The sequence below is a fragment of the Saccopteryx leptura genome, chromosome 3 (genome assembly GCF_036850995.1).
Source record: "Saccopteryx leptura isolate mSacLep1 chromosome 3, mSacLep1_pri_phased_curated, whole genome shotgun sequence".
Classification (NCBI taxonomy): Eukaryota; Metazoa; Chordata; class Mammalia; order Chiroptera; family Emballonuridae; genus Saccopteryx; species Saccopteryx leptura.
In genome coordinates this window covers 185,852,174-185,878,350 of record NC_089505.1, presented here as the reverse complement: position 1 = coordinate 185,878,350, position 26,177 = coordinate 185,852,174, and the positions used below count along the sequence as shown (strand labels likewise).

At 35.2% G+C, this 26,177-nt stretch overlaps 1 protein-coding gene across 1 annotated transcript in view; it reads left to right on the top strand.

The window, feature by feature from the left end:
- The window catches only part of LOC136398384 (uncharacterized), a 212,904-nt gene extending 186,958 nt beyond the window's left edge, over positions 1 to 25,946 (top strand). The window contains exons 6-8 of the mRNA XM_066372681.1: positions 6,608 to 6,690; positions 24,799 to 24,923; positions 25,793 to 25,946. Of these exons, the coding sequence (XP_066228778.1) occupies positions 6,608 to 6,690; positions 24,799 to 24,923; positions 25,793 to 25,946 (362 nt within the window). The remainder of the gene's footprint in view (positions 1 to 6,607; positions 6,691 to 24,798; positions 24,924 to 25,792) is intronic.
- The last annotated feature ends 231 nt before the right edge of the window (positions 25,947 to 26,177 follow it).

Sequence of the window (26,177 nt, the reverse complement as noted above, 5' to 3'; positions counted from 1 at the left end):
GCCCAGAGGGACAGAGCATCGCCCCCTGGTGGGCAGAGCGTCGCCCCCTGGTGGGCGTGCTGGGTGGATCCCGGTCGGGCGCATGCGGGAATCTGTCTGACTGTCTCTCCCCATTTCCAGCTTCAGAAAAATACAAAAAAATAAAAATAAATAAAAAATAAAAAAAATAAATAAAAGATGACCCTTTCTTTCGTGGAGCACTAATATATTTCTTTAGGCATATTTACTTTTCATATTCTTCTTTTTGTCAGGGGTCTTTCACTTTGCACTGGTTTGTTACCACTCCTTTATTAGAACTGTGCACTTACAAGCACGCTTTTAAATTTCTTCCCTGTATATATGACTATGAGTGCTGAAAGAGAAAAAGAAAGTAGTCACAGTTGAATGGAGAAACACAGTAGCATACATGCATTAAGAAAGAAAAAGAGGCCCTGGCCAGATAGCTTTATTGGTTAAAGCTTCACTCTGAAGCACAGAAGTTGCCAGTTCAATCCCTGGTCAGGGCACATATAGGAATAGACCAATGTTCCTGTCTCTTTCTCTCCCTTCTTCTTTTTCTCTAAAATCAATAAAAGTATTTTTAAAAAAAGAAAAGAAAAGAGAAATAAATATTATCCCAAGATAATCAGCACATTAAGAAGAGGAAAAGAGAGAAAAAAATAATAAAATAAATAAAAATGAAATAAAACATATAATTTTTTATAATAGCTATAATAGCATAATAATTCCCCCAGTAAAAGACACTGTGTCACTGGGTTTAAAAGAAAATTCCAGCTATATGGTATTTACAGTCAATATCTGTAAGATAGTGATAAAAAAAAAAGTTGAACAGCTATGGATAAACTAAGTGATATCAGAAAATTAAAACAAAAATAAAGCTGTTTTTAGAGCCAATATCAACATCAGGTAAATTGGTATTTAAGGTTTAAGAGGGTCTAAGCAGTAAAAGAAAAACACTATCTTAGTGATAAAAAGTATAGTTTATGAAAAACATCTGACACAAGCAATATGCATCAAATATCAGAGCAGCTGACTAAAAAACCTAACAAGTTTAGTTTTTAAAAAAATGTATGTGAGGGCATATATATAAAATACAATAGTGGAGGCAACCCTCTATGATCATAATCTAATTAGATTATAAATGAATGATTCAAAGGTGATTTCATTGGCGGCAAGGATTTGGGAAAATACATTTTCTTATATATTGCTTGTAGAACTTTTTAAAAAGTTTTTTTAGAAAGCAACTTAATAACATCTATTAACATTTAAAATATGCAAAATTTTGACCCAGCAATCTTGCCCTGAAAATCCCTCACAGAACTAAAAGCACATATATAGATGGGTTCAAGTACAAATATTTCATTGTAGTATTATTTTGTTAGAAAAACAAAAATGAAGAAGACAAGTAAATGTTCATCAGTAAGGAATGGTTAAATTATGCTATAATAAGCAGCATAATATATTATACAGTCATTTAAAGTAGTAAATTAGAGTTATAATTACTGACTTGAAGTGAATTCCATGAGGTATTTTTTAGTATAAAAGAGTATAGGCAGTTATTATGGTATATAATCTCCTTTTTTTGTGCAACACTGAAGAATACCTCTATCAATATATATATCCATATGTTATATATATATGTGCATGTGTATATTTGGTTACAGAACCATTAAGTAAACAAAATGAGTTATATGTGCAGGTAGAATGGAAAGGTGTTAGGAGGCTATGGATGTAAGATATGAAGGAGGATCAAGGAAAAAAATCCATTTTAAGTAAAAGATAATTAGATGTGCAGTTTATGACTTGCAGAGATGACCATATTTTTGAAAAGAACCAGTTGTGAACAGAAGCATGATTCTCTTTCAGTTAAAAGTCTTTATCTTCTATTTATCATCTATCTATCCTTTATCTAACCTCTATCATCTACCTAATCTATCATCTATCTATCTATCTATCATCTATCTATCTATCTATCTATCTATCTATCTATCTATCTATCCATCTATCTATCTATCTATCTATCATCTATCTATCCTCTATATCTATCTATCTATCTATCTATCTATCTATCTATCTATCTATCTATCTATCTATCTATCTATCTATCATCTATCTATCATCTATCTATCTACCTATCATCTATCTATCTATATCATCTATCTGTATCTATCTATCTATCTATCTATCTATCTATCATCTATCTATCATCTATCATTTATAAGTCTGCCTGTGTCTATATGATTGTACATGTGAATTTGGGAAAATGATAAAGGCTTAAGTCATAGTTATGACAAGAGAGGAAGAAGTATACATAAAAGCTTCTTAATGAGGTAGAAGAGAAAACAGAAAATACTTATCTGAATGACAATAGAGAAGGAAAATCTATGACAGACAAAGAGGTTTGGAGTCTCTGGCTTGGAGAATAGCAAAGTAATAAAGATAAATAAATAAACGCAGAGAAGGAGCCCCTTGAGAGAAATGAAGACCTGTTGTGTTTTGTGTGTCTAAGTGTGGGATGTTAGAAAGACTCCCAGATGTCATGGTTACTTATCTAAATGGAATTGGAAAAGTAGAAAAGAACAACATACAAAAATCTCATTAGTTCTTTGTTTATTTATAGTTTATTTATATAAGGTCTACTGGAAAGTTCTGTCCGTTTTTGGAATGAAACAAAATAAAAATTTTTCTTACCATCAATAAACTTTATTAAATAATATAATTGCCATTGTTATTAATGATTTCTTGCCAGTGTGAGGGCAATTTGTATATCTCATTTTTGAAAAATGTTTTATCTTTTGATGCAAAAAATTGAACCAGTGCTTGTTTGATATCTTCTTCATTTTTGAATTTTTTACCCTTTAAAAAATTTTGTAAGGACAAAAACAAGTGATAGTTGGAGGGTGCTAAGTCTGAGGAATATGGTGGATGTGACAGACATGCTTCTGTAGCATTTCTTCCTTGTTGAAATTCGTAAAAATTACAGTGGCGTAAATGAACTTTATCAGTAGTCATGGGTACACTATGGCTTCACACATAAGACTAACGTGAATCAACTTTGTTTTAGTTAATTTGCTACATCAGTATGTATACATTAAGTGATAAAAATAGAGAGGCACACATGCGCCAAATAAACATGTGCTTATGTGTCGAAACGTTGTGATAGAAACGGACAGAACTTTCCAGTAGACCTTATATATAACGTATTTGACTATATAGTAAGTAAAAAAATTTTTAAGCTTGAAAGTAAAATAAATAAATAAAACACCAATAAAGAAAAACATTGATATGTACAATTACATAATATTGAAAATTACATTCTACACACAGATACACATACACATACCTCAGAGAAATTAAAAGGCACACTGCAAACAAAAATATTTTGAACCATTGTGTCAGGCAAAATGTTAATATCTTTGATTTGGAAAGATAAAAATCCTAAAGAAAATATTAAATATTCTAACTGAAAAAAAAATGGAAATGGGAATTTACAATGTAAAAACAAAAAAATGCTCAGCAAGCAAAAAAATATTCAGATTTCTTAGAATGATAGTATTGAAAATTTAAACAACAATGAAATCTTATTTTGCTTATAAGCAATAAAAAAATATGGTGAGTTTTAGCAAGGATTTGGATAATAGGATATTTTTATACATTGTTGGCTGCAGTTTGAATTTTGATGGTTCTTTTTGTGATGAGTTTTTTATTTAATATTCCTGATCTTAGATGCTTTTTTTGTGAAAATAAGCATAAAAGAATACCAATATTTTTGTAAAATTTATTCAATATATTGTAAATGTTAGAGGGCATTGGTTAAAGTTTTATGGTGTACTACTGTGCACTGATTAAAAAATATTTTGAGAAACATTAATAAGTAAGAAGCATGATATAAATGTAATAAAGGATGCAAACTGCATTTATGATATAATGATTTGGTAAGTTGTATTATGCTCACATTAATATAATGTATAATATTTATTGTATAGTAGATATAACTATAAAATGTATATTAATAATTATCTGATGTATATATAATTACTATATAATTTTTTATAAAATGGAAGATATGTTTTAGAGCAAAGAAATGTTCTCATTTTACATTAGAACAAAGAAAATTTAAAGACTTTTAGGAAATTCTTTAGTAAGGACTTTATTCCCTGAACATGCACAACATTCCTACATTTTAACATATGGTGATATAAATTATCTATACATTCAATAAGCAATTGCCCATGCTAGGTAGGATTTCTAACATGGTCTTCCCAAAATGTCTAAGATCTAATCTTCAGAATCTGTATGCATCAGTAGTAAAATTATCCAGGTGAACATAATCTAATCACATGCACCTTTAAAGAATGGAACTTTCTCAGGTGTGTTCGTAGCAGAAGAGATGGTAGAAAGAAAAGTTGCAGAGATTCAAAGCATGAAAAGGATGCATCTGCTCTTGCTGGCTTGAAGATAGAGGAGACCACATAAAAAGAATGAGAAGGAAATGAATCACAGGATACCTATGTGAACTGCAGCCCTGAGACACTAGTTTTAATCTTGTAAAACTTGAAGAAGACAAACCTGTTAAGCCATGCTATGCTCAGATTTCTGTTTTCCAAAAAATGTGAAACAATAAATAGATACCCAGCAACAATAGAAATTAACATTTTTCATTGTTAAAAACTGTGTGTGAGTAGTTCTCAAGTAAGGTATAATGGAGAGATTAAATGCATAGATTTTTAAGTCAAGTAGAACTTGGGTCTAAATTTCAGATTTATCACTGATTTGGGGAAAGTTCCTCGACTTAATTCAAGTCTTAATTTCCAAATCTGCCATATGAAGTAATGATAGCTCCTCTGGCAGTTTATTATTTTATTTCATTGCATTTTTGGGGTATGTGTGTGTGTGTGTGCATACATAGCATAATGTATAAAATCTTCTTAGAAAACACTAAAATGCATTTTATTATTATTTTATAATTGTTATTTCAGTTAGCAACTATACACTGAATATTTAAGTTATTAAGTTTGAAAAAGAATGCTATATTTAAAATCCAAATAAAAATGTTTATTTTTGTTTTCTGCTTTCTTCTATTCTCCTCTCTTATCTTGATTTTGACTGTATCAACCTTATCGGCAATAAATTATGTTTTAGACTTAAAGTAAGGAAGTTCTTCCAATGGTTTACATGATCCTCACCTCAAAAAGCAAAGTGTCAAGCTTCTCACAGAAGCCACTCCTGACCCATATAACTCCCTGAAGAAGGATATTTTTTGGTTTCTGACTTTAGTTTGGCATAGTACATTAAGGCAGGGTCAGAAGATACGATGAAACTGTTAATGTTTGAAATGCATGATCGCAGATGGGGCTGAGGAGAATAGGCTGGCTGGGTCATCTTTAGGAACAAAGGCATCAAGACTATGTACTAAAAATTTTACACTATGACAATCCCATGAGAAAATGGTCACATCGGCAATCATAAAGTACAGGGGCTGGCAGAGTTCAAACCCTGAGCAGAGAGAAGAGGATAGGCAGCAAAGATTTGCTGCTTGTGGTATATGACACACGTACACTTAACAAAATTGTTGGATCAAGTTCTATGTCAAAGCTGTGGTTCTCCTGAGGCATTCCAGGCTCTAGCAGCTTCTGAGCCAGGATATTTATTACAACACCCTGGGGGTAGACCCTGGCATGTGGGTTTATTGAAGTGAGGGGTAGTCAAGTCAATGACTTAAGAGGCATGATGCTGAAGTAATACCTGCTTATGTGATATCTCTATTTGTTTGTAATTTAAGAAACAGTCGTTAAACTCTGTTTCAGGCACTGTGTTAGACTTACAGGAGAAACAAAGGTGAACAAGGCACACTGCCAGCAAGGAGTTTCTGATCAAGAGCGTTTTTTTTCTCAAATGAAGATGTTTTGCCCCACTGAGGGACATTTGACAACTTCTAGAGACAGTTTTGTTATATAAATACAATTTAAATTACATTTAAAGGAGCGACATTGATTTTGCTTATCACAGCTGAGGGAAGGGAGAAGAAGTGGAGGTGCTATGGCATCTAGTGGGTAGAATCCAAGGATACTGCTAAACATCCTGTAAAATACAGGACTCACAACAAAGAATGATCTAATCCAAAATGTCAGTGGTGCTGAGGTTGAAAACCTGTGGTATAAAATAAGTCATGAAAGATGTGATAAAAGTATCTCAGGTAGGAAGTACTGGGTACAGGCAGAAACAGCATTCCCTACTCTCAATATTTTATACTGAATCATTGGTAGGAAATGCACAGGAGTCTCTTTAAAAATTTGATCCTGAAAATATAGCTAATGATAGAGAATCTTACTCAGATGAGGGAAGGAAAGCAGATCAAACACAGCTGCTGCTTATAAATTGCATACCCATGGTGTAGTAGCCAGTAGTAGAGTTCTACTCATAGTTTATACACTGAATTAAAACCAGGAGTGTAAAACAGCTATAAGCCTCTCTCTTAGTATTATTTTTTTTAACCCCCATTTGTCAGGCCTTCTGTAAGCTCTTAGATTTCAGTTGTGTAAGTTTGCATATCCTCTGAAGTGAAAATCTGTAATGTATTTTTTGCACCTTTTGTTTTTAACCCTAGGAAACATTTTTAATAAAATTGGTTCTTGTGCTATGGACTGTGATCTTGATCTCTTAAAAGAAGACCAGGAATTTCACAATAAGGTAAGATGAAGGCTGTAGAAGTTGACTTTGAAAAGATCATGAAAACAGTAGTCCCTGATGATTAACTATGATTTCCTAAAATATATTTCCAGGTAGAAAGTAATTTGGTCTTCAAAGGAGGATTTGAAGTGCAGGATATGCTAAAGGAGCTGATGTTTATAAAATCAGTAATGCCAATAAATTTTTATTACATCCAAATCAGACTTAAGATGTTGAAGACGTTAGTTAAATTAATCAGTCTACATTATTTTTCCCAGCATGGGCAGAGTAATTAGAAAATGTGCTGATTGTACTGTGTTTTATTTGGCGTGATCAATGCTGCCATGAATTCTGTCCAGAAACTATCTTGATAAATTTATATAAATTACATAGCCTGGGCTTCGAAATGTTGGTTACATTAATTTTACTGATATTACTAAATCCAGTGTTTAGATACCTAACCATTTCCAAAGTATTTATATAGATCACATGCCTTTTAGCTCTAAGTCAAAATACTTAGCTTGGGTAGAAATTTGAAGTAGATTGACCTCCAACCTTGCCCTTTCCAAGACAGATGATCTAAATCATTATCTTAATTCTCTACTCTTCTGACTAAATAAATATGGTGTATACAGACAAATATTATGCTGTTACCTTGAAACTAAGTTTGTTTTCATCTTAAATAGGTAACCACCATCTGATCAAATAAATGAGTTTTTAATGTCCAGATGAGCACTTATAGCATTTACAGTTGTGGTTGTTTCTGTACTGTAGCTTGTATTAAAGACAAAAGCTTAGGAATCATGTTTGGTAAAATTTGAAAATGTACTGATGCTAGAAAATTACTAGGTGCCAGGAAATGTTCTTGGTCTTCTATATCAAATGAGTCATCTTATTCTCACAAACTAATGGGAAAGATACTACTATTATTATAATTTTCCTTATTTTACAGGTGACAAAAATAAGGCATGGGAGATGGAGTAAGTTAGCCAAAATAACTTTGTTGATAAGTGTATACACAGGATTTGAAACAGCCTTTCTGTTTCTAGAACTCATATTTGTATCCATCATGAAATACTTCAAAAAGTTGTGTATATCTTTCTTCTTCCAGCCAGCTTTTATATATATTTAATTTTAAAGAGAGAGAGAGAGAGAGAGAGAGAGAGAGAGAGAGGAAGGGGGAGAGAGAGAAGAAGGGGGAGAGAGAGAAAGAGAGAGAAAGAGAGGTAGAAACATTGATATGTTGTTGTTCCACTTATTTATGCATTCATTAGTTGATTCTTATATGCGCCCTGACCGGGGATCAAACCTACAACCTTGGTGTATCACGACAACAATGATGCTCTAACCAACTGAGCTACTTCTTGGATCTTACGACATTAACTTAAGGGCTAGGATATGGAAACAAAGGACCATTTGCTGAGAAGGAAAAAAGTTCACATTTTTTATAAATATTATGTATTAGATATTTTATGTAATCTCTTTGGGGGACTAAAGAAGGGATATCTCCATGAAACTTTTAAGATATTAGAGCTCTAATATTAGCCTTTTAAATAGTTTTGTAAAATTCTCATATCAATTTTTGGCCTTAAAATGTGGGATTACAAGAAAGGCTGAAGTAGGTAAAATGAGATATAACACAATCAACCAAAAAAACTAAATTTTTTTCCTCTCTTTTCTGAGTTTACATGTTTAATTAAGGTGTTCTCTTTATATTTAATTTTTAATAATACATTCAAAAATTGTGATTCAAGCTTTTCCCTGGAGGTCAAGCACTATAGGAAGGTGTCTCAAGCTTGAATTTCTTCAGGAAGCAGTGTGTGCATGTTGGCAATATGTCTCAGTAAGATCATTGTTGTGAGAGGACAGAGCCAAAAGCACAAGTGACACAGTGCTATGGGCTGGGAAGGTTATAATATTTACTAAATCTAAATTTGAGGCTCCCTAATCTGATTTAAGCATTTTCTTATTTTTTTTATCTTCTTATGGTATTAGCAATTAATTCGGATCTTCAACTGATATTAAAAACTCTAACCTAGATAATTCACTGGTGGGTTGTGAGAAAATAAAGTTAATATTTCTTCATATGCCAAGCATCAGTTTTTCAAATAACAGACGACCAGAGGAAAATGAAGATTTGTGGTCCCAACTGGTAAAAATACTAGTTGTTCTCCAGTGGACAGAGACAGAAGCCAAGGTTTTATTTACTTGAGGGTCTTTTCAGGTAAATCCTGAACTACTCAGCCAGAGCCATTTCTAGGTACTGCCAATGGAAAGCCTCCTGAAAAATTCTTCGATAAACACATCAGACATTCATTAAAGAAAGAAGAAATAGTGTTCTTGCTGAATGTTCTCAGGATTTAGGCTGGATTTAATTTGGAGCTATAATTTTTTTTGGATGATAATAACAGCACTGATGGAATTGAAAATGATGTCATATTTATTTGTTTTGATACTTCAGATGCATCTGGTATTTGTTGCTATTATCTATGACTTGCAGTTCTGTGATCTTATTAATGCAAGCCTCTTAGCAGAGTACCTTCACTCCAAACCTTTCTCCCTTTTAAAAAAGTAGTGCACATTGCTTAGGAAGGCATTAAAACTTCCACGTTGCTCACTTCTGATCTTCCCAGGGCAGTTCAAAAGCATTAGTAATCCTCAGGATTCAGCCCTTTATTCACTATTTCCTCTTTTTAAGGCTCTCTTTTGATGAAACAATCCCCTTGCTCTTCACCTGGCCAGATGGGCAAATGAACAGTGCTCCTCAGAGTTCCACACAAAGACCCTGTTAAGAGTTTGGGGGAAAATGCTGCTGTTAAGTGGAGCTTCATTGTGCTAGTTCCATAATGCTTTCCCACTGCACTGCCATTGGCCTGTGATCTGCAAGCTTTCTTTCTCCATACAAAGGGTAACTCTTGCTTGTTCCATCATTGTCACTCTTTTCTGTTAACTGGATTGTCCATGGAAAGAATTATGGCTACAGGGCAAAGAAACTGAACTACAAGATAGAAACCCTGGGCTTGGCTTCCTACAGTATACAATCAGACAGGCTTACCATGTCATGAGGTACACAACTTTGAGATAAATATATTTTGTCTTCTTGTAATGTTTTCTACTTATCAGCTTCTTAGAAGTGCTGTAATAAATGTGCAAGGAAGGATATTAAGTATTCCACTGATCACCTATGCTATGCAATTCACTTTGCCAGGTGCTGCTTAAATCCTTAACATGCTAATGCATTTTAAGTGCTATCCTCCCCCACTCTCAGCAATATTTTGTAGATATTATCTCAGTCTGTATTTGTAAATATTCTATGGTCTATGTAGAAAAAGTATTGCTTTTATTTCAGATTTAGAAATAAAACTTAAATCATGGACTCGAAATAATCTTTGTCGCAAAAATACTGAGAAGACTTGACTACATATTTTCTGACCATCACTTGACCTCTTTTGCTGCAATATTATACACTTTAGTTTTCAAAAAATTTGAAACACTTCTTTGCTCTCATTTTGTGTTGTGTTTGAAAGAGTGTTAATTACTTAATTTTTAAACCAATTTTGTATAAGAATTGCAAGCCACATAAACAAAATATTTTGTTCATGAACTTAAAAATTATAGTCTGAATTTTATCAATTTACATTTAAATATTTTCTCTTGATTTCTGCAATGAGTCAGAGTATGAGTAGCCATACACACTGTATTTAAAACGTGGCATTCCAGAATTAATTTGCACCACCAATTTCTCTTTTAAAATATAGGTATTCACCTTTCTAACAGCATTACTATTGGAAAAATCTTTTTGCTTTTTTTAAAAATAATGATTTTATTTGGCTTTAGGGGTACAAAAAAGATTTAGAGTTGTAATGAATCAATTTTCTATCTTTTAAATATTGATGATATTGTGGTTAAAGCATTATTTTCAGATACAGATTCAAGATAGGAATTTGTGATTGGAAGATTGTTTTTATTCCTCCACAGGAACAGGCTCACATACCCTGAGTCTCACTTGAGAATTTACCTGTCCATATTTACAATAATACCTCCATTTTGGATTTAAAACTTTTATTTCTTTGTGTTTTTATTCCTCTTTGGGCTCATTTCTTTAGAGATAAACTAGTTTCCATGATTTCATGTTTTCTAAAACATCTATTTGAAGAACTTTTTAGCACAACAACTTGAATATTCTTTAAAGAAAATTCAAAGATTTATAAAGTGTTTGCTGTTTTTAGAATTCACAAACATTTTTTGTTGTGACTAAGCAACTGGAGATAGAATTTAATGTTGTTATTTTAGTATAAGTACTTAATGAAATGACCAATAATAGCTATTTCTTGAGTATCTACTCTGTGCTTGTTACCATTTTAGGTGCTGTGAAAGATAGATAAATATACCACATCCCATTTACACCCTGGATTTAGCTCAATAATCGAAATATTCACAGATTAACCAGCTAGAAAGCATTTTAATGCGCCCTATCATGAAACACTTACACTTTAAAAAATTAGGAGCTTTGGTGGGTAAAACAAATATTTGGTGCCAATTTCAATTTTCTATCAAGTGAGATTGAATAAAATAAACAACTCATGAAGAAATGCCATAAAATTTAAAATTAAAAAACATGTTTTAAGCAGCCTAATAAGGTACACAAATAAAATATATTTAGTTGGAATAATTCAAAGCTCTCATATCTTTAAAAGATTTTTAGAAATCTTTAATTTAGTCAGAATCAAATAATTAATAATACCAACACTGGCTTCTTTTCTGAGAAAACACCAAATGAGGATACGGGTGCTACAAGAAGGCCCAGAGGCCTGGTGCCCTGGAGAGAGAAACAAGAGGCTTTCATGACAGATTTGGCAGCTGGCATCTTGACCAAAGTTGTAGCTAGGGTAGGGCCAGGGCTTAGGCCATGGAGCTCTCAGAGGCAAGGCTGAGGACAAGAACTGGTTGCCCATCACCAAGCTGGGCACTGGGTCAAGGATAAAAAGATCAAGTACTGGAGCTGATCTCTCTCTTCTACCTGCCCATCAAGGAATCAGAGATCATTGACTTCTCCCTGGGGGCATCCCTCAAGGAAAAAGTTTTGAAGATATTCAGTTTCAAAAGCAGACTTTAACGGCCCAGAGTACCTAATTTAAAGTACTTATCACCATTTGGGACTATAATGGACATACCTCTCTCGGAATTAAGTGCTCTAAGGAGGTAGCCACTACTATCTGTGGGCCCATCACCCTGGCCAACTTCTCCATTGTCTTTGTGCAATGAGGTCTCTGGGGGAATAAGGTAAGCAAGGTGACTAACCACTGTAGCTTTGTGCTGGTGTGCCTCATCCCAGCCCTCAGGGGCACTGGCATCAACTCAGCCCCAGAACATTTCAAAGCAGCAGAATATAATTTTTTTTGAGTGCACATGGAAATTTTCTAGGATAGACCACATGTAAAAACATGGAACAAGTTTTAATAAATTTAAAAAGATTGAAATTATATCAAACATCTTTTCTGACCATAATGGTATGAAACTAGAACTTAATCACAAGAAAAATACCAAAAGATCACAATAAGACTAAGAGGCTAAATAACTGTTACTAAACAATAAATGAGTTAATAATGAGATCAAATAACAAAACAGAAGATATCTTGAAACAAATATAAATGAGAACGTAACAACCCAAAATCTATGGGAAACAGTAAAAGCAGTCTTAAAAGGGAAATACATAACATTACTGACCTACCTCAAGAAACAAAAAAATGTCAAATGAAAAATTTAACCTTACACTAAAAAAACTTGAAAAAGAAGAACAAGAGGAGGAAGAAAGATGGCAATGGAGTAGGCGGACATTCCAACAGCCACCTCCCAGGACCAAATTTATTACAACTGAATTTAAGAACAATCGTCTGAAAAACCAATTTTGGACTAAACTAAGAAGAATCTATAACCAAGGATCACAGAAGAAGCCACATCGAGACTGGTAGAAAGGGCTGCCCTGCTCCCAGGAGCAAGTGGCAGCTGAGGGTCCGGAGGGATTCTCATGGTGGGGTAGAATGCCCTGAGAGGTGTGGGTCCTCAGCCCGAGGCCTGGAGCCCCAGCCTACAGCCCCAGAACCTAGAAGAGGTTCCCAGACAGCATTTAGCTGTGAAAAGAGCCAAGTTTCTGTCTGTGAGAAAGAGACACAGCTCTTGAATGCAGACTCCATTTCAAAGGGCCTGCACAGAAAACCTCATTCACAGCCACTTTCCTGGGGTTCTGGCATGGGAGAACTGAGAGAACTGGAGTTGCTGGAGGAGAGTGTAAAGTTGGAAGCCCAGGGAGAAACACTGTGGGAGACAGCCACTGGAACCCCTGTGCTGAGTCATTTTCCAGTACTGAAGTCACCATCTTTCATGGGTGGAGCATCTCCTTTGTGCGGCATCAGCCTGGGGAGAAACAACAGCTCTGCCTTCGGGAGTCTCTCCTACCCTAATCATGGTGAAGGGTCATGCTGAGAGGCCAGGAAGCAGGGGCGCGTCAGTGACTCAGTTTTCTGGTGTTGAGACCAGAGCTCCCCACTACACTCTCACTAGTCTATGACTGGTGCTTCCACTTCACAAGAGACTCAGTTGAAACTGTGGGTGGGCAGACCACACCTCTGGGTCTGAGAGGCCACACCATCCAGACTTCTCAGGCCTCACCCTACTGAGGTCTGTGAAAAAAGTCTGGACAGACTGACACCTGGAGCTGAGGGGTGGAGCCATACCCTCCACCCTTCCTAATTACTGAATTGCTGAAAGCTCTAGACTGTAGCAGAAGTTTTTTCAATGGCTGAGTCCAACAAGCAGCCAGCAGACAGGTTGCAGGAGGTGAGACTCAGGGAAACTTGGCCATTTGAGTGGACTTTTCCTCAGAACCAGAGTGGGTAAAACCAGCCTAGGAGTGCAGCTTGGTATTTCCATGTACACCTGGGACCAGCAGAGGCAGCCACAAACTCTGGATTCTTTGTAGCTCCAAGAAGGTTGCTGAGGCCCAGTCATGGGCAGTGTCACCCACTGGTCTGTGCTGAGTTCCTGCTTGAGAAGCCCTGGGATGGCACATACAGGGGCCAGCTATGGAAAGCATCAGTTCAGGACATAATAACCCTTGCTAGAGTGCTGCAGACCAGCGCGGCTCCTAATAACGGTGCGGAAAAAATGGGACCAGGAGGACTCTTAAAATGCTGATGGCAATATCTGAGTGCCCCATAGCCCCAGTTTGCTTTATTATATAGCCATATGCAAATCAAGGAAGTCCTTGATAAAAAGTTACACATCCAAGGCTAAGACAGGAAATCTCCCACAGCAAAAACAGGATACATTAGTGAAATCTACCAACATCTGAAAACAAAAAAAAGTCAGAGGAAGGGGTTGTAAATTGCTTCCAGCGACCTAAGGAGAAAAGTGAAATAGGTGCAAATACTCAGCATAATAGCCAAATATGGAGATGGAGGGGGGAGAACTTAGCCTTTTGCTAAGCCTCGAATCTACAATGGCTTTCTGCCATTTATGGTCCACAACATATCCCCCTTTTCTTTTTTATTTTTAATTTGTGTGCTGAGATTTGCACTCATCTGATTTCCTAGTTTCCTAGATTCTAATTTAGAGGCAGACTGAAAAAATACACAACAAACACAGAATTAGTATAGTCAATGCTAACAGATACCCAAACAAACATTCTAATACATTACAGTGATTAAAGCCTTTAAGCAAATTCTTGGCCAATAGAACAAGAATCTATAAAAGAGTAATGTCCTTAACATGTTCATCAAGTCCAAGTTGGCACCAACACCATTCCAAATCCCTGCAAATGCAACCCAACACCAGTTCAGTCCATTAGGAGTGTCACAGGAGCAAGAGTCCAGAAAAAGTCCACATTCAGGAAAAGTCCGCATGGCACTGGAATTGTCACATTTCTATACTTTGAAGCTCATGTCCAAGTCCCAAAGACAGCTGCTTCTAGCTGGTAATGATTTAGGTAGACTGGGAAAGCAAACTGCAGCATGTGTGGATATGGAGCTTCTGTTCTCCTCTGCCTGGAGAGATGAGACCAGGGTGCTTTTCCCTGGAGCTCTGCAACTGTGGTGTGGTGAATAGAACCTTGGGATACACTAAGCTGGGTGGCAAAGGTAAATTTGTAATAGAAGTTGGCAAAAAGGTGAAAGCTCTAAATTAGGAGTAGGTCCCAGCCTAAAATATGAATGGGGCATTGAGGCAGGAGGAATAAAGGAAAACTTCATATATTAAACACAGCAGCAGAAAATAGGACTATCAACACCCACAACAGAGATTTTCGAGGGATGAGTAAAAACCCGAATATTCAGGCAAGGCACAGTAAGTGGCCCTTGTGTAAATGAGATCAGTTTACCTGCTACTTGGAAGAAATACTCTAGGCTTGTCTAAAGTGACATAGATTGGGCCAATGGCCTTGGGCACCTTCAGCATTCAGTGGCAAATCCCAGCAGGCTGGGCAAGGTTAGGTCACAGGTGGCTGAAGCAGGGCTGGAAGAGACTGAAACCTTCCTTAGAGGAGCAAGGGGGAAGCCTACCTTCCAGTGTCCCTTCTTCCTCACAGCAAAGGCATGTAAGCCTGGCAGGCTTTGGCTCAATGACCTTCCTTTCCACTATTGAGGCAGGGTCCAGATGGAGTCCTATGAGGTCCGATTGGGGCGTTGGAGCCTTTGAGGGTATATGCCAAGAGCTAGTATTTTACCTGATCTCTTTTGGGCTTTTTCTGCCTCTTGGTACCTTAAAAGCCATGCTCAGAAGATCTTGCTGAAGGGTTTGAAGATCCCGATTCACCTATATAAATCTTTTCTATGTATCTGGAGCTATTTGGAAAAAGACAAAACAGTGTTATTAGCTGGATCAAATAAAAGAAAGTAGAAGTTTGCAGGAGAAAAAGATTTGGTGTCTCCTGTTCATTAGCATTCAAAAGAAATATTTTTTTTTCTTTTTAAGTAAAAAGCATGATATGGTAGACCTGTAGGAGTTCCAGGATATGACTCCCCCTTTTATATTTTTAAAATTGACCTTACATATTTGCTGGGTACACTTCAATAATACTTTGACTTTAAAGATTTTAAGAAATACCCATAATTTGAAAGGTTTACAAAATATAGTGAATGCTTTTGCTACATATGCAAGAGCATTGTCAGTTTAAATCACATTAGAAGTCTAATAATAGAAAATGCATAGACAGTGAGTTATAACATGCTTAGCAGCCTCTCCTGTTCTAGCAGAGGCTACTATAAATCCAGAATAAGTATTCACTGTAATGTGGACAATGAACTGTTTGCCAAATGAAGGTATATGAGTAACATTCATTTGCCAAAGTTGTCCTGGTAGGAGTCCTTGAGGGTTAACTCCAAATCAAGGGACAGATTGTAGTATAGGATACCTTGGACAGGATTTAACAATTTTCCATGCAGGTTTCCGAGAAAGTTGAAACTGTTTATGCAGGGCTGCAGCATTTTGGTGATGAATAGTGTGAGACTGGATTGTGTGATCTGTCATGGTTGCTCCAAATAATTTTCTTTTGGGTAGTTTGATCAATAAGGGCATTCCCTTGTGCCAAAGCTCCAGGGAGCATGGAGTGAGCTCAAATATGTCCTATAAAACATGGAGCTCTATGTTGATGTACAAGTCTTTGAAGAAGGAGAAACTGCTGAAATAGTTCCTCATCAGTAGTCATCCCTAAGACAGCAGTGTCTATAGTGGAAACAACCATAAGTAAATATTTGCTGTCTGTATATAGATTAAAGGAGGAACATGGCAAATGCTGAAAAGCCATGATAATGGCATGTAATTCTAGTCTTTGAGCTGATTTAAGGTGACTGTTTCAGTATAAAGTTGTCCATTGATTATTAAGCCTGTAGGTGCTTCAGGAATGGGCTTATTAACAACTTGTCTTAAGAAAGACAAATGTAGTAATTAATGAAAATTGAACTATTTTATTAGGTGGGTAGTGAGAATCAATTTGGCCTGTAAAAATTGCAAAAGCAATTTGCCATTTAGTGGAAGTTTCCCAGAGCCATTGTTGTTGATCTTTTGAAAAAGGAATAACAATATTCTGAGGCTTAAAACCTAAATGAACTGATTACAACAATGAAATTGAAACAGTTATCAAAAAACTCCCAGCAAACAAAAGTCCTGGATCAGATGGCTTCACAGACTAATTTTACCAAATATTCAAAGAAGAACTAACATCTATCCTTCTCAAGCTATTTCAAAAAATTCAAGAAGAAGGAAGACTTCCAAGCTCCTTTTATTAGGCAAGCATAATCCTCATTCCAAAACCAGGAAAAGACACTACAAAGAAAGAAAACTAAAGGCCGATAATCTTGATGAACTTAGATGCTAAAATTCTCAACAAAATATTATCAAACTGGATCCAGCAATACATGAAAAACATCATACATCATGATCAAATGGGATTTATTCTGGGGAGTCAAGGCTGGTACAATATTTGCAAATCAAAAAATATGATTCACCACATAAAAGGAAGGAGAAAAATCACATGATAATATCAATAGATGCAGAAAAAGCATTTGATAAAATCCAGGACCCATTTATGATCAAAGCTCTCAACAAAGTGTGAATACAGAGAACATACCTCAACATGATACAGACCATGTATGACAAACCCACGGTCAACATTATACTCAGTGGGCAAAAAATTAAAAGCAATCCCGTTAAGATCAGGAAAAAGGCATGAATTCCCCTTTCACCACTCTTATTCAACATAGTTTAGCCACAGCAATTAGACAAGTAGAAAAATAAAAGGCATACAAATTGGAAAAAAAGAAGTAAAACTATCATTATGTGCTGATGACATGATACTGTACATAGAAAACCCTAAACTCTCAGTCAAAAACCTGCTAGATCTGATAAATGAATTTGGCAGGTGGCAGGATATAAAATTAATATTCAGAAACAATGGTATTTTTATACATCAACAATAATCTGTGTTAAAGAGAAAGTAAGGAAACAATCCCCTTCCTTATTGGAACACACACACTCAAAAAAATAAAGTACCTTGGAGTAAATTCAACCAAGGAGGTAAAGGACTTGTACTTAGAAAATTATAAAATATTGATAAAGAAAAACAAGGAAGATACAACAAGTGGAAGCATATACCATGTTCATGGATAGGAAGAATAAACATTATTAAAGTGTCTATATTACCCAAAGCAATCTATAAATTCAGTCCAATTCCTATTAAAATACCAATGACATACTTCAAAGATATAGATCACATATTCCAAAATTTATATGGAACCAAAAAGAACATGAATAGCCCTAGCAATTTTGAAAATAAAGAATAAAGTGGGCAGTATCACATTTCCTAATATCAAGTTATACTACAAGGCCTTGTACTCAAAACAGCTTGGTACTGGCTTAAGAACAGGCATACAGATCAATGGAACAGAGAACCCAGAAATAAAGCCACGCCTCTATGGTCAGTTCATATTTGACAAAGGAAGTAAGAGCATACAATGGAGTAAAGATAGTCTCTAATAAACGATGTTGGGAAAATTGAACAGGTAAATGCAAAAAAATGAAACTAGACCTCCAACTTACACCATTCACAAAAATTAACTCAAAATGGATAAAAGACTTAAATGTGAGTTGTGAAGCCATAAACATCTTGGAAGAAAGCATAGGCAGTAAACTCTTTGATATGTCTCATAGCTATATTTTTGCTGATTTATCTCTATGGGCAAGTGAAATAAAGTACAGGATGAACAAATGGGACTATATCGAACTAAAAAGCTTTTGCACAGCTAAAGACATCATGAACAAAATAAAAAGACAAATCACACAATGGGAGAACATATTCATCAATACGTCTGATAAGGGGTTAATAACCAAAATTTATAAAGAACTTCTAAAAGTCAATATCAGAAACATAAAAAATCCAATTATAAAATGGGCGAAAGAACTGAATAGACACTTCTCCAAAGAGGACATACAGATGGCCAATAGGCATATGAAAAAATGTTCAACATCACTAATCATTAGAGAAATGCTAATTAAAACCACAATGAAATATCACCTCACACCTGTCAGAATGGCACTTATTAACAAAATAACACATAATAAGTGCTGACAAGGATGTGGAGAAAAGGGAACCTTCCTGCACTGCAGGTGGGAATGCTGACTTGCGCAGCCACTGTGGAAAACAGGATGGAGTTTCCTCAGTACATTAAAAATGGATCTGCCATTTGACCCAGCTATACCACTTTTACGAATATAGTCTAAGAATACCAAATCACTGATTCAAAAGAAGAAATGCACCCTCATGTTTATTGCAGCATGTTTACAATAACCAAGATCTGGAAATAGCCCAAATGTCCACCAGTGGACAAGTGGATTAAAAAGCTGTGGTACATAAATCCAATGGAATACTACATGGCTGTGAAAAAGAAGGAAATCTTACCTTTTGTGACAGCATGGATAGACCTGGAGATTATTATGCTAAGTGAAATAAGCCAGGCAGAGAAAGAAAAATACCATATCATCTCACATATTTGTGGAATCTAATGAACAATGTGAACTGAGGAACAGAATAGAGTTAGAGAAGGGGGCACAGGGACCAGAGGGGCAGCAGTCAGAGGGAAGGGGAATGAGAGGATGAGAATAGATAAGGTAAAGGGATTAGTGAAACTATATGTACATAACACAGAGATACAGATAACGGGACAGCAAATCCTAGAGGGAAAGGGGGAGGGAGTTAGGGTGAGGGGGGCAAAAGGGGTATAAAAAGGTACACAGTGGTGGGGTGAGGGAGTTATATTCAGTGGGACACTTGAATCCATGTAAACACAATAAATTAAAACTTAATAAAATTTAAAAAAAGAATAAGCAAAGCACAAGTGAGTAGAAGAAAGGAAATAATAAATATCAAAGCAGAAATGAATGAGACTAAAATATAATAATACTAAAGATCAATGAAATCAAGAGCTGATTCTTTGAAAAGAAAAAGGAGATTCAAACCTTTAATCAGAATCAACAAGAGAAAAAGGGAGGACCCCCCAATATATAATCAGTAATGAAGAGAAGTAACAGACACCAAAGAAAAGAAAGTATTGCAAGAAAAAAATTACACACTAACTATATAACAGCAAATGGACAATCTGGATGAAATGGATAGATTACTAGAAATATATAATTTTCCAAAACTGAATCAGGAAGAATTAGATAATTTGAATGAACATATTACAGCTAGGGAAATTGAAGCAATAATAAAAAAATTCTCAACAAAAAAAGTCTTGGTACAAATATAAGGTGACAAAATTATTTGACTTTGGGTGATGGGTATGCAACATAATCAACTATTTAAATGGTATATAAATGTTTACCTGAAACCTATGATCAATGTCACCCTATTAAATTTAATTTTCTAAATAAAATTTAAGAAAAGGTCCTGGACCAGATGGCTTCACTGGTGAATTTACCAAAAATTTAAAGTAAACTAACACCTCTCTTTCTCAAATTTTTCAAAAAATTCAAGAGGAGGGAAGACTCCCAAGCCCATTTTGTAAGGCTAGCATTATACTAATTCCAAAATGAGATAAAGATATTACAAAGAAAGAAAAGTATAAGCCTATATCCCTGATGAACATATATGCTAAAATCTTCAACAAAATATTAGCAAACTGGATCCAGAAAGTCATGAAAAAGGTCATACACCATGCTCAAGTGTGATTTATTCTAGAGATGAAGGTTAGTATAACTTTCTTAAATAAATGTGATACATCACATATGCAAAATAAAAGATCACATGGTCATATCATAGAAGCAGAAAAAGCATTTGATAAAATTCAGCATCCATTTATACTAAAAACTTTTAGAAAAGTGGGAAGATAGGAACATAACACAACATAGAAAAGGCAATATATGACAAACCCACAGCCAACATCACACTCAGTGGGCAAAACCACAACAGTTTTCTTTAAAATCAGGAATATGACTGGGATGTTTATTATCACTACTCTTGTTCAATACAGTATTAGAAATCCTAGCCACAACAATCATATAAGAAGAAATAATAGGCATCCAAATTGAAAAGGAAAAAGTAAAACTGTCATAATTTTTAGACGACATGTTACTATATGTAGAGAACACTAAAGATTCTACCAAAACACTGCTGGAACTGATAAATAAATTCAGTAAAGCAGCAGGATACAATATAAATGCCCAGAAATCAATTGCATTTTTATATGCCAACAATGATCATCAGAAAGAGAAGCCCCCCCCCCAAAAAAATAACATTTGTAATTGCTTCAAAATGATTAAAATACCTAGGAATAAATTTAACCAAGACCTGTATTTAGAATTTTAAAAGTCACTGAAGAAAGAAATTGAAGAAAATACAAATAAATAAGAACATATACAGTGTTCATGGCTAGAAAGAATTAACATTATTAAACTATCTATATTACCCAAAACAATCTATACATTAAATACAATTCTTATCAAGATACCAATGGTGTATTTCACAGAACAAGCACAAATATTCCGCCCTGGCCAGTTAGCTCAGTGGAAGAACATCGCCCCAGCGTGTGGATGTCCTGGGTTTGATTCCCAGCCAGGGGACACAGGAGAAGTGCCTTCTGCCTCTCCACCCCTCCTCCCTTGCTTCTCTTTCTCATTATCTCTCTCTTTTCCTCCTCTCATTCAGCTGTGGTTCGATTGGAGTTGGCCCTGGGTTCTGAGGATGGCTCTGTGGTGTCCACCTCCGGTGCTAAAAAAATGGCTCCAGTTGCAATAGAGCAAGAGCCCCAGAAGGGCAGAGCGTAGATCCCTAGTTGACATGCCAGGTGGATCCTGGTGGGGACAAATGCAGAAGTCTATCTTTGCCTCCCCTGCTCTCACTGAATAAAAAAAAATAACAAAAAACAAAAACAAATATTCCAAAAGTTTATACTGAATAGCCACTGCAATGTTACAAAAGAAAAACAAAGTTGGAGGAATCAATGTTTCCTGATATGAAACTATACTACAAGGCCATAGTAATCAAAAAAGCATTTTATTGGCATAAAAACAGATATATAGATCAATGTAGCAGAATAAACAGCCCAGAAATCAATCCATACCTATATAGTCAATTAATATTTGACAATGGAAGAAGAACATACAATGAGATAAAGACAGTCTATTGAGTAAATGCTGTTGGGAATATTGGACAGACAGGTGCAAAAAAAAAAATGAAGCTAGACCATCTTCTTACACTGTACATAATAACAAACTTAAAGTGGATTAAAGACTTAAATATTAGATTCAATATCATACAAATACTAAAAACCAGAGGCAGTAAAATCTTGGACATTTCTCATAACAATATTTTTTTTCTGATATATCTCCTGGAGCACAGCAGACAAAAGAATAAGTAAACATATAAGACTACAACAAATTAAAGTTTTTACATATCAGGGGAAGCCATCAACAAAATGAAAAGACAACCCACTGAATGGAAGAATATGTTCACTTATATATTTGGTGAAGGATTAATATCCAAAATTATAAAGAACTGATAAAACTCAACACCCTATTATTATTTTTAATAATCCAGTTAAAAAATAAGCAATAACCTGAATAGACACTTTTCTAAAGAGGACATAGGGATGGTCAATATACATATGAAAAGATGTTCAATATCACTAATCATCAGAGAAATGCAAATTAAAACCACAGTGAGATATCTCCTCACATCTGTCAGAAGATCTATCATCAATAAATCAACAAAAAACAAGTGTTGGTGAGGGCATGGAAAAAAGGGAATCCTTGTGCATTGTTGGTGGGAAGGTATACTAGTAGAGCCTCTGTGGAAATTAGTATGGAGTTACTTCAAAAAATTAAAATGGAACTGCCTTATGACCCAGTGATTCCAATTCTGGGAATTTATCTGAAGAAACCAAAAACACTAATTTGAAAGAATATATGCACCCCTATGTTCATTGCAGCATTATTTATGTTAGTCAATATGTGGGAGCAGCACAGGTTCTTATCACGCATGAGTATATAGAAAAGCCTTGGTACATTTACACAGTGGAATAGTACATGGCCACCATAATAAAGAAGGAAATCTTACCTTTTGTGGCAACATGAATGGACCTGGAGATCATTATGCTAAGTGAAGTAAGGCAGTCAGAGAAAGACAAGTTCTATATAATTTCACCTATATGTGAAATCTAATACATGAAATGAACTGACATGAAAAATAGAAAGTGACATACATAGAGAGCAGACTAACAGCTGTGAAGGGGGTTCTATTTGAGATGGGTTGAAGGATTGAGCAGAAAAGCACAAAAACCCCCAAAATCCACAACTCATGGACATGGTAATTGCCAGGGTGGTGGTGGGAGGTGGAGGAGGGCGTAAAGGAGATAAATGATGATGGACAAAGACTTGACTTGGGGGGGGGGGGAGGTTAACAGTCAATATGGTATACAGAGATGTGTTTTAATATCAGGCACCCAAAACCTGTATAATTATATTAACCCGTGTCACCTTAATAAAATCTATTAAAATTAATTTAGGTTATAAAAACATTATGTCTAAACTTAAAAAAATAGAAGTACAGAAATGAAGTTGTCAAATTAATAGAAACCAAATACTTTTATTGGTACAGGAGCTATATAAGCTGAGAAAGATAAAAAGGACCACAAGAAAAGGTCCTTTAAATTGACAGCTATCATAACTGGATTTGTTCTTAAGGTAATCAAATCAAATAATTTCATAGTAAAAGACATTTTATAATAAAATTAGTTGATTTCACTTACTCTGAGTTTCACTCTAAGGTTTTTCTGATTACTGTAACCTGTGAATCCAAAGCAACATTTTGCAATTTCAAAATATTTCAGCTATCATGTGAGAAAAACCATGTGTGAACTTAGCAACTATCTTCTTGCTATTGGTAATTAAAAATATTTTAGAAGATTGTAAAGAAAAGGAGAGAAAAGTTAAAACAACAATCTTACAAATACAAGTCATGCCTAGTTTTCTTCTTCTGTGGTCTAGTGGTTTTCAAGTGACTTTTTGCAGTAACAGTTTGTAATAAAATCTTACAGGAGATATCAATATATAAACAGTTGAAAGTTGAGCTATTTTAGTGGAGGAGGGAAGAAAAGCTCTGTTGAGTTAGCTGTTCCCTTTTCCTCTTCCCACCTTAGCAAAACACCTAAGAATCTCTTGTTGAACTATTTAGGACTCAGTTTGTCTTGATTGGACAATATGTTTACTGGACCCATCAAAATGAGGCACACAATTCTTTCAAGGTCTAGCTAGTTTTAGCTCCACAAATATTATATGGTTCTGAGCTTAAATTTATGTTTTTGAGAGTCACAGGTTGTGAAATTCACAAACTTTGGAGGCAGTACTAGAAAAAAAGTGGCCTGTTGAAACAGAGAGAAGAGGTTGACAGAGCCCTGTTGGCCTTTGATTCTCTGGCTCCTACATTCCTGAAATCCAGCTGCCCTCCTGCCTTCTCTGTAGGCTGGTATTTCAAACCTTTCTGCTGATTCTTTTTTGCTGAAAACTAGTTCAAGATGCAATTTTTGTTAGCAGAGGAAGGGGGTAGTGGAGGAGGAAGGAAAGGAGTAAAGAGGAACAAATATAAGGTGACAGAAAATGATCTGACTTTGGGTGGTGGGTACACAACACAATCAACAGTTCAAACGCTATAGAAATGTTCACCAGAAACCTATGTATGTACTATTATTGATCAATGTCACCCTGTTAAATTTATTTTTCTAAATAAAATTAAAGAAATAAAATAAAAAACTGAAAAAAAGATACAATTTCTTTATTTGCAACTAATAGTCCTGATTTAATAAAAATACTATGACTATTTTTTTTAATTCTAACATTTATAGAAGCTATTTCATGTGAGATAATACAAACATGTACATGACACAGTCTGCCATCATGGACAGGAGAATTCAGTGAGAGAATGTGGACCTTAAAGCAATATTTTCAGTGCAACAACCATGGCTAACTATGTATGTTTCTGTATCCTCAATAATTCTATAACTTATTCTGTGGAAGGTATCACTGAAGCTAGGTAAACTTTCTCTCTGCTATCTACTAAAAATACTTTATGTTTTTTATTTATTTAAGGGAGAAAGACTGATTGAGCATTCTGTAAAAGAAAAATCAATTCCTTGGAGAGCTGGAGAAACTGAAGCTTATTCACAAGATATATCTTACTTGGAGGAACTGGAAAAACACAGATTTTCAGTTTGGTGAGTAACTATATCCTGTATTTCTATTTTAAAATTTACATTTATGAATTCATCAAGTTTTTTACTCATTCTATTCTTTTATTATTGCAACAAATGTTGATTACATGCTTATTACAGGTTATGCACTTTGTGCCCTGACTTGGGAAAGTCCAATGAAGTATATAGATATATAATAATATTAATATGATGTGATAACATTATTTTTTAAATGCACAAATTGCCACTTATACACATGGAAAAAATGGCCAAATTGCTTGAGAATAGAGAAGCATTCACCAAAAAAATTTGAGAAAAATCTTGGGAAGAAGACAGTAGTGGAGAAATGATGACAGTTTGGTGTGAACACTATCTGAAGATGGAATTTGAAAGGATGGCTGGGGTTGACACATGCTGTAAACCTTTGTCCACTTCAGATCTAAGAAGTCATAGTTATTTCTCTCTTTACCTGGTGGTGTGTATCTGGGTATAGCTGTCTTTGCAAGCATGCATATAACAAATGTAAAAAAATATGTAAAAGTAGAGAAATGGAGCTCCTCAGAAGTATGCTAACAGGATTCTGCAATGGTAGGGTTCATCAAAGATGGGGAAAGGTACAACAGTGAGTGATGCATAGAGAAACCTAGGAAAGGAGAATGGAGGGCATAGTTAGTATTTTGAGTCAGCTGTTCCAAACCTCTGTCCAACTCAAGATTCATGCCCTGAATGGTTTTCCCATGGGATACTTATTTGCCTTGTAACTTGGTTCCCAAAGAACTTTCTGTTACTCTTCCATCCTGTAGCTACCATTGGGAAGACATGCTATCAGCTCAAGTTGTCTTTATACAATCATATTTTCTATAAGTCCTCCTGCTTTCACTTAAATTTGGAAGTCTAAATACTTTCACCATTGTTTTCCTCCAGCAGCTAAAATGTGGTCTGCAGGCTAAACAGGGAGGTGTTCTCTGGATCAAGAGATGCAGGATTGTGCATAAGGAATATCAGTCAGGAAAAGGATCCCAAGAGCCTAGAAGACAAGAAATATGAATGTCTTTTCTAAAAAATAATGCACAATTAATGCTATTTTCAAGGAAGAAAAGGACAAGTTCCCTGTTCTTAAGAAACACTCAGTTTGTGACAGTTTCTATGGGGAGGATGACAAGTACACATTAAATTTCATCAGTAAAATAACAGTAAGAGCAGAGACAAGGTGCTGACTGTGGTGAGCAGATGAGAGTGATGGAGCTTCTGTTCAGTCACATACTAAGTTATTGATCG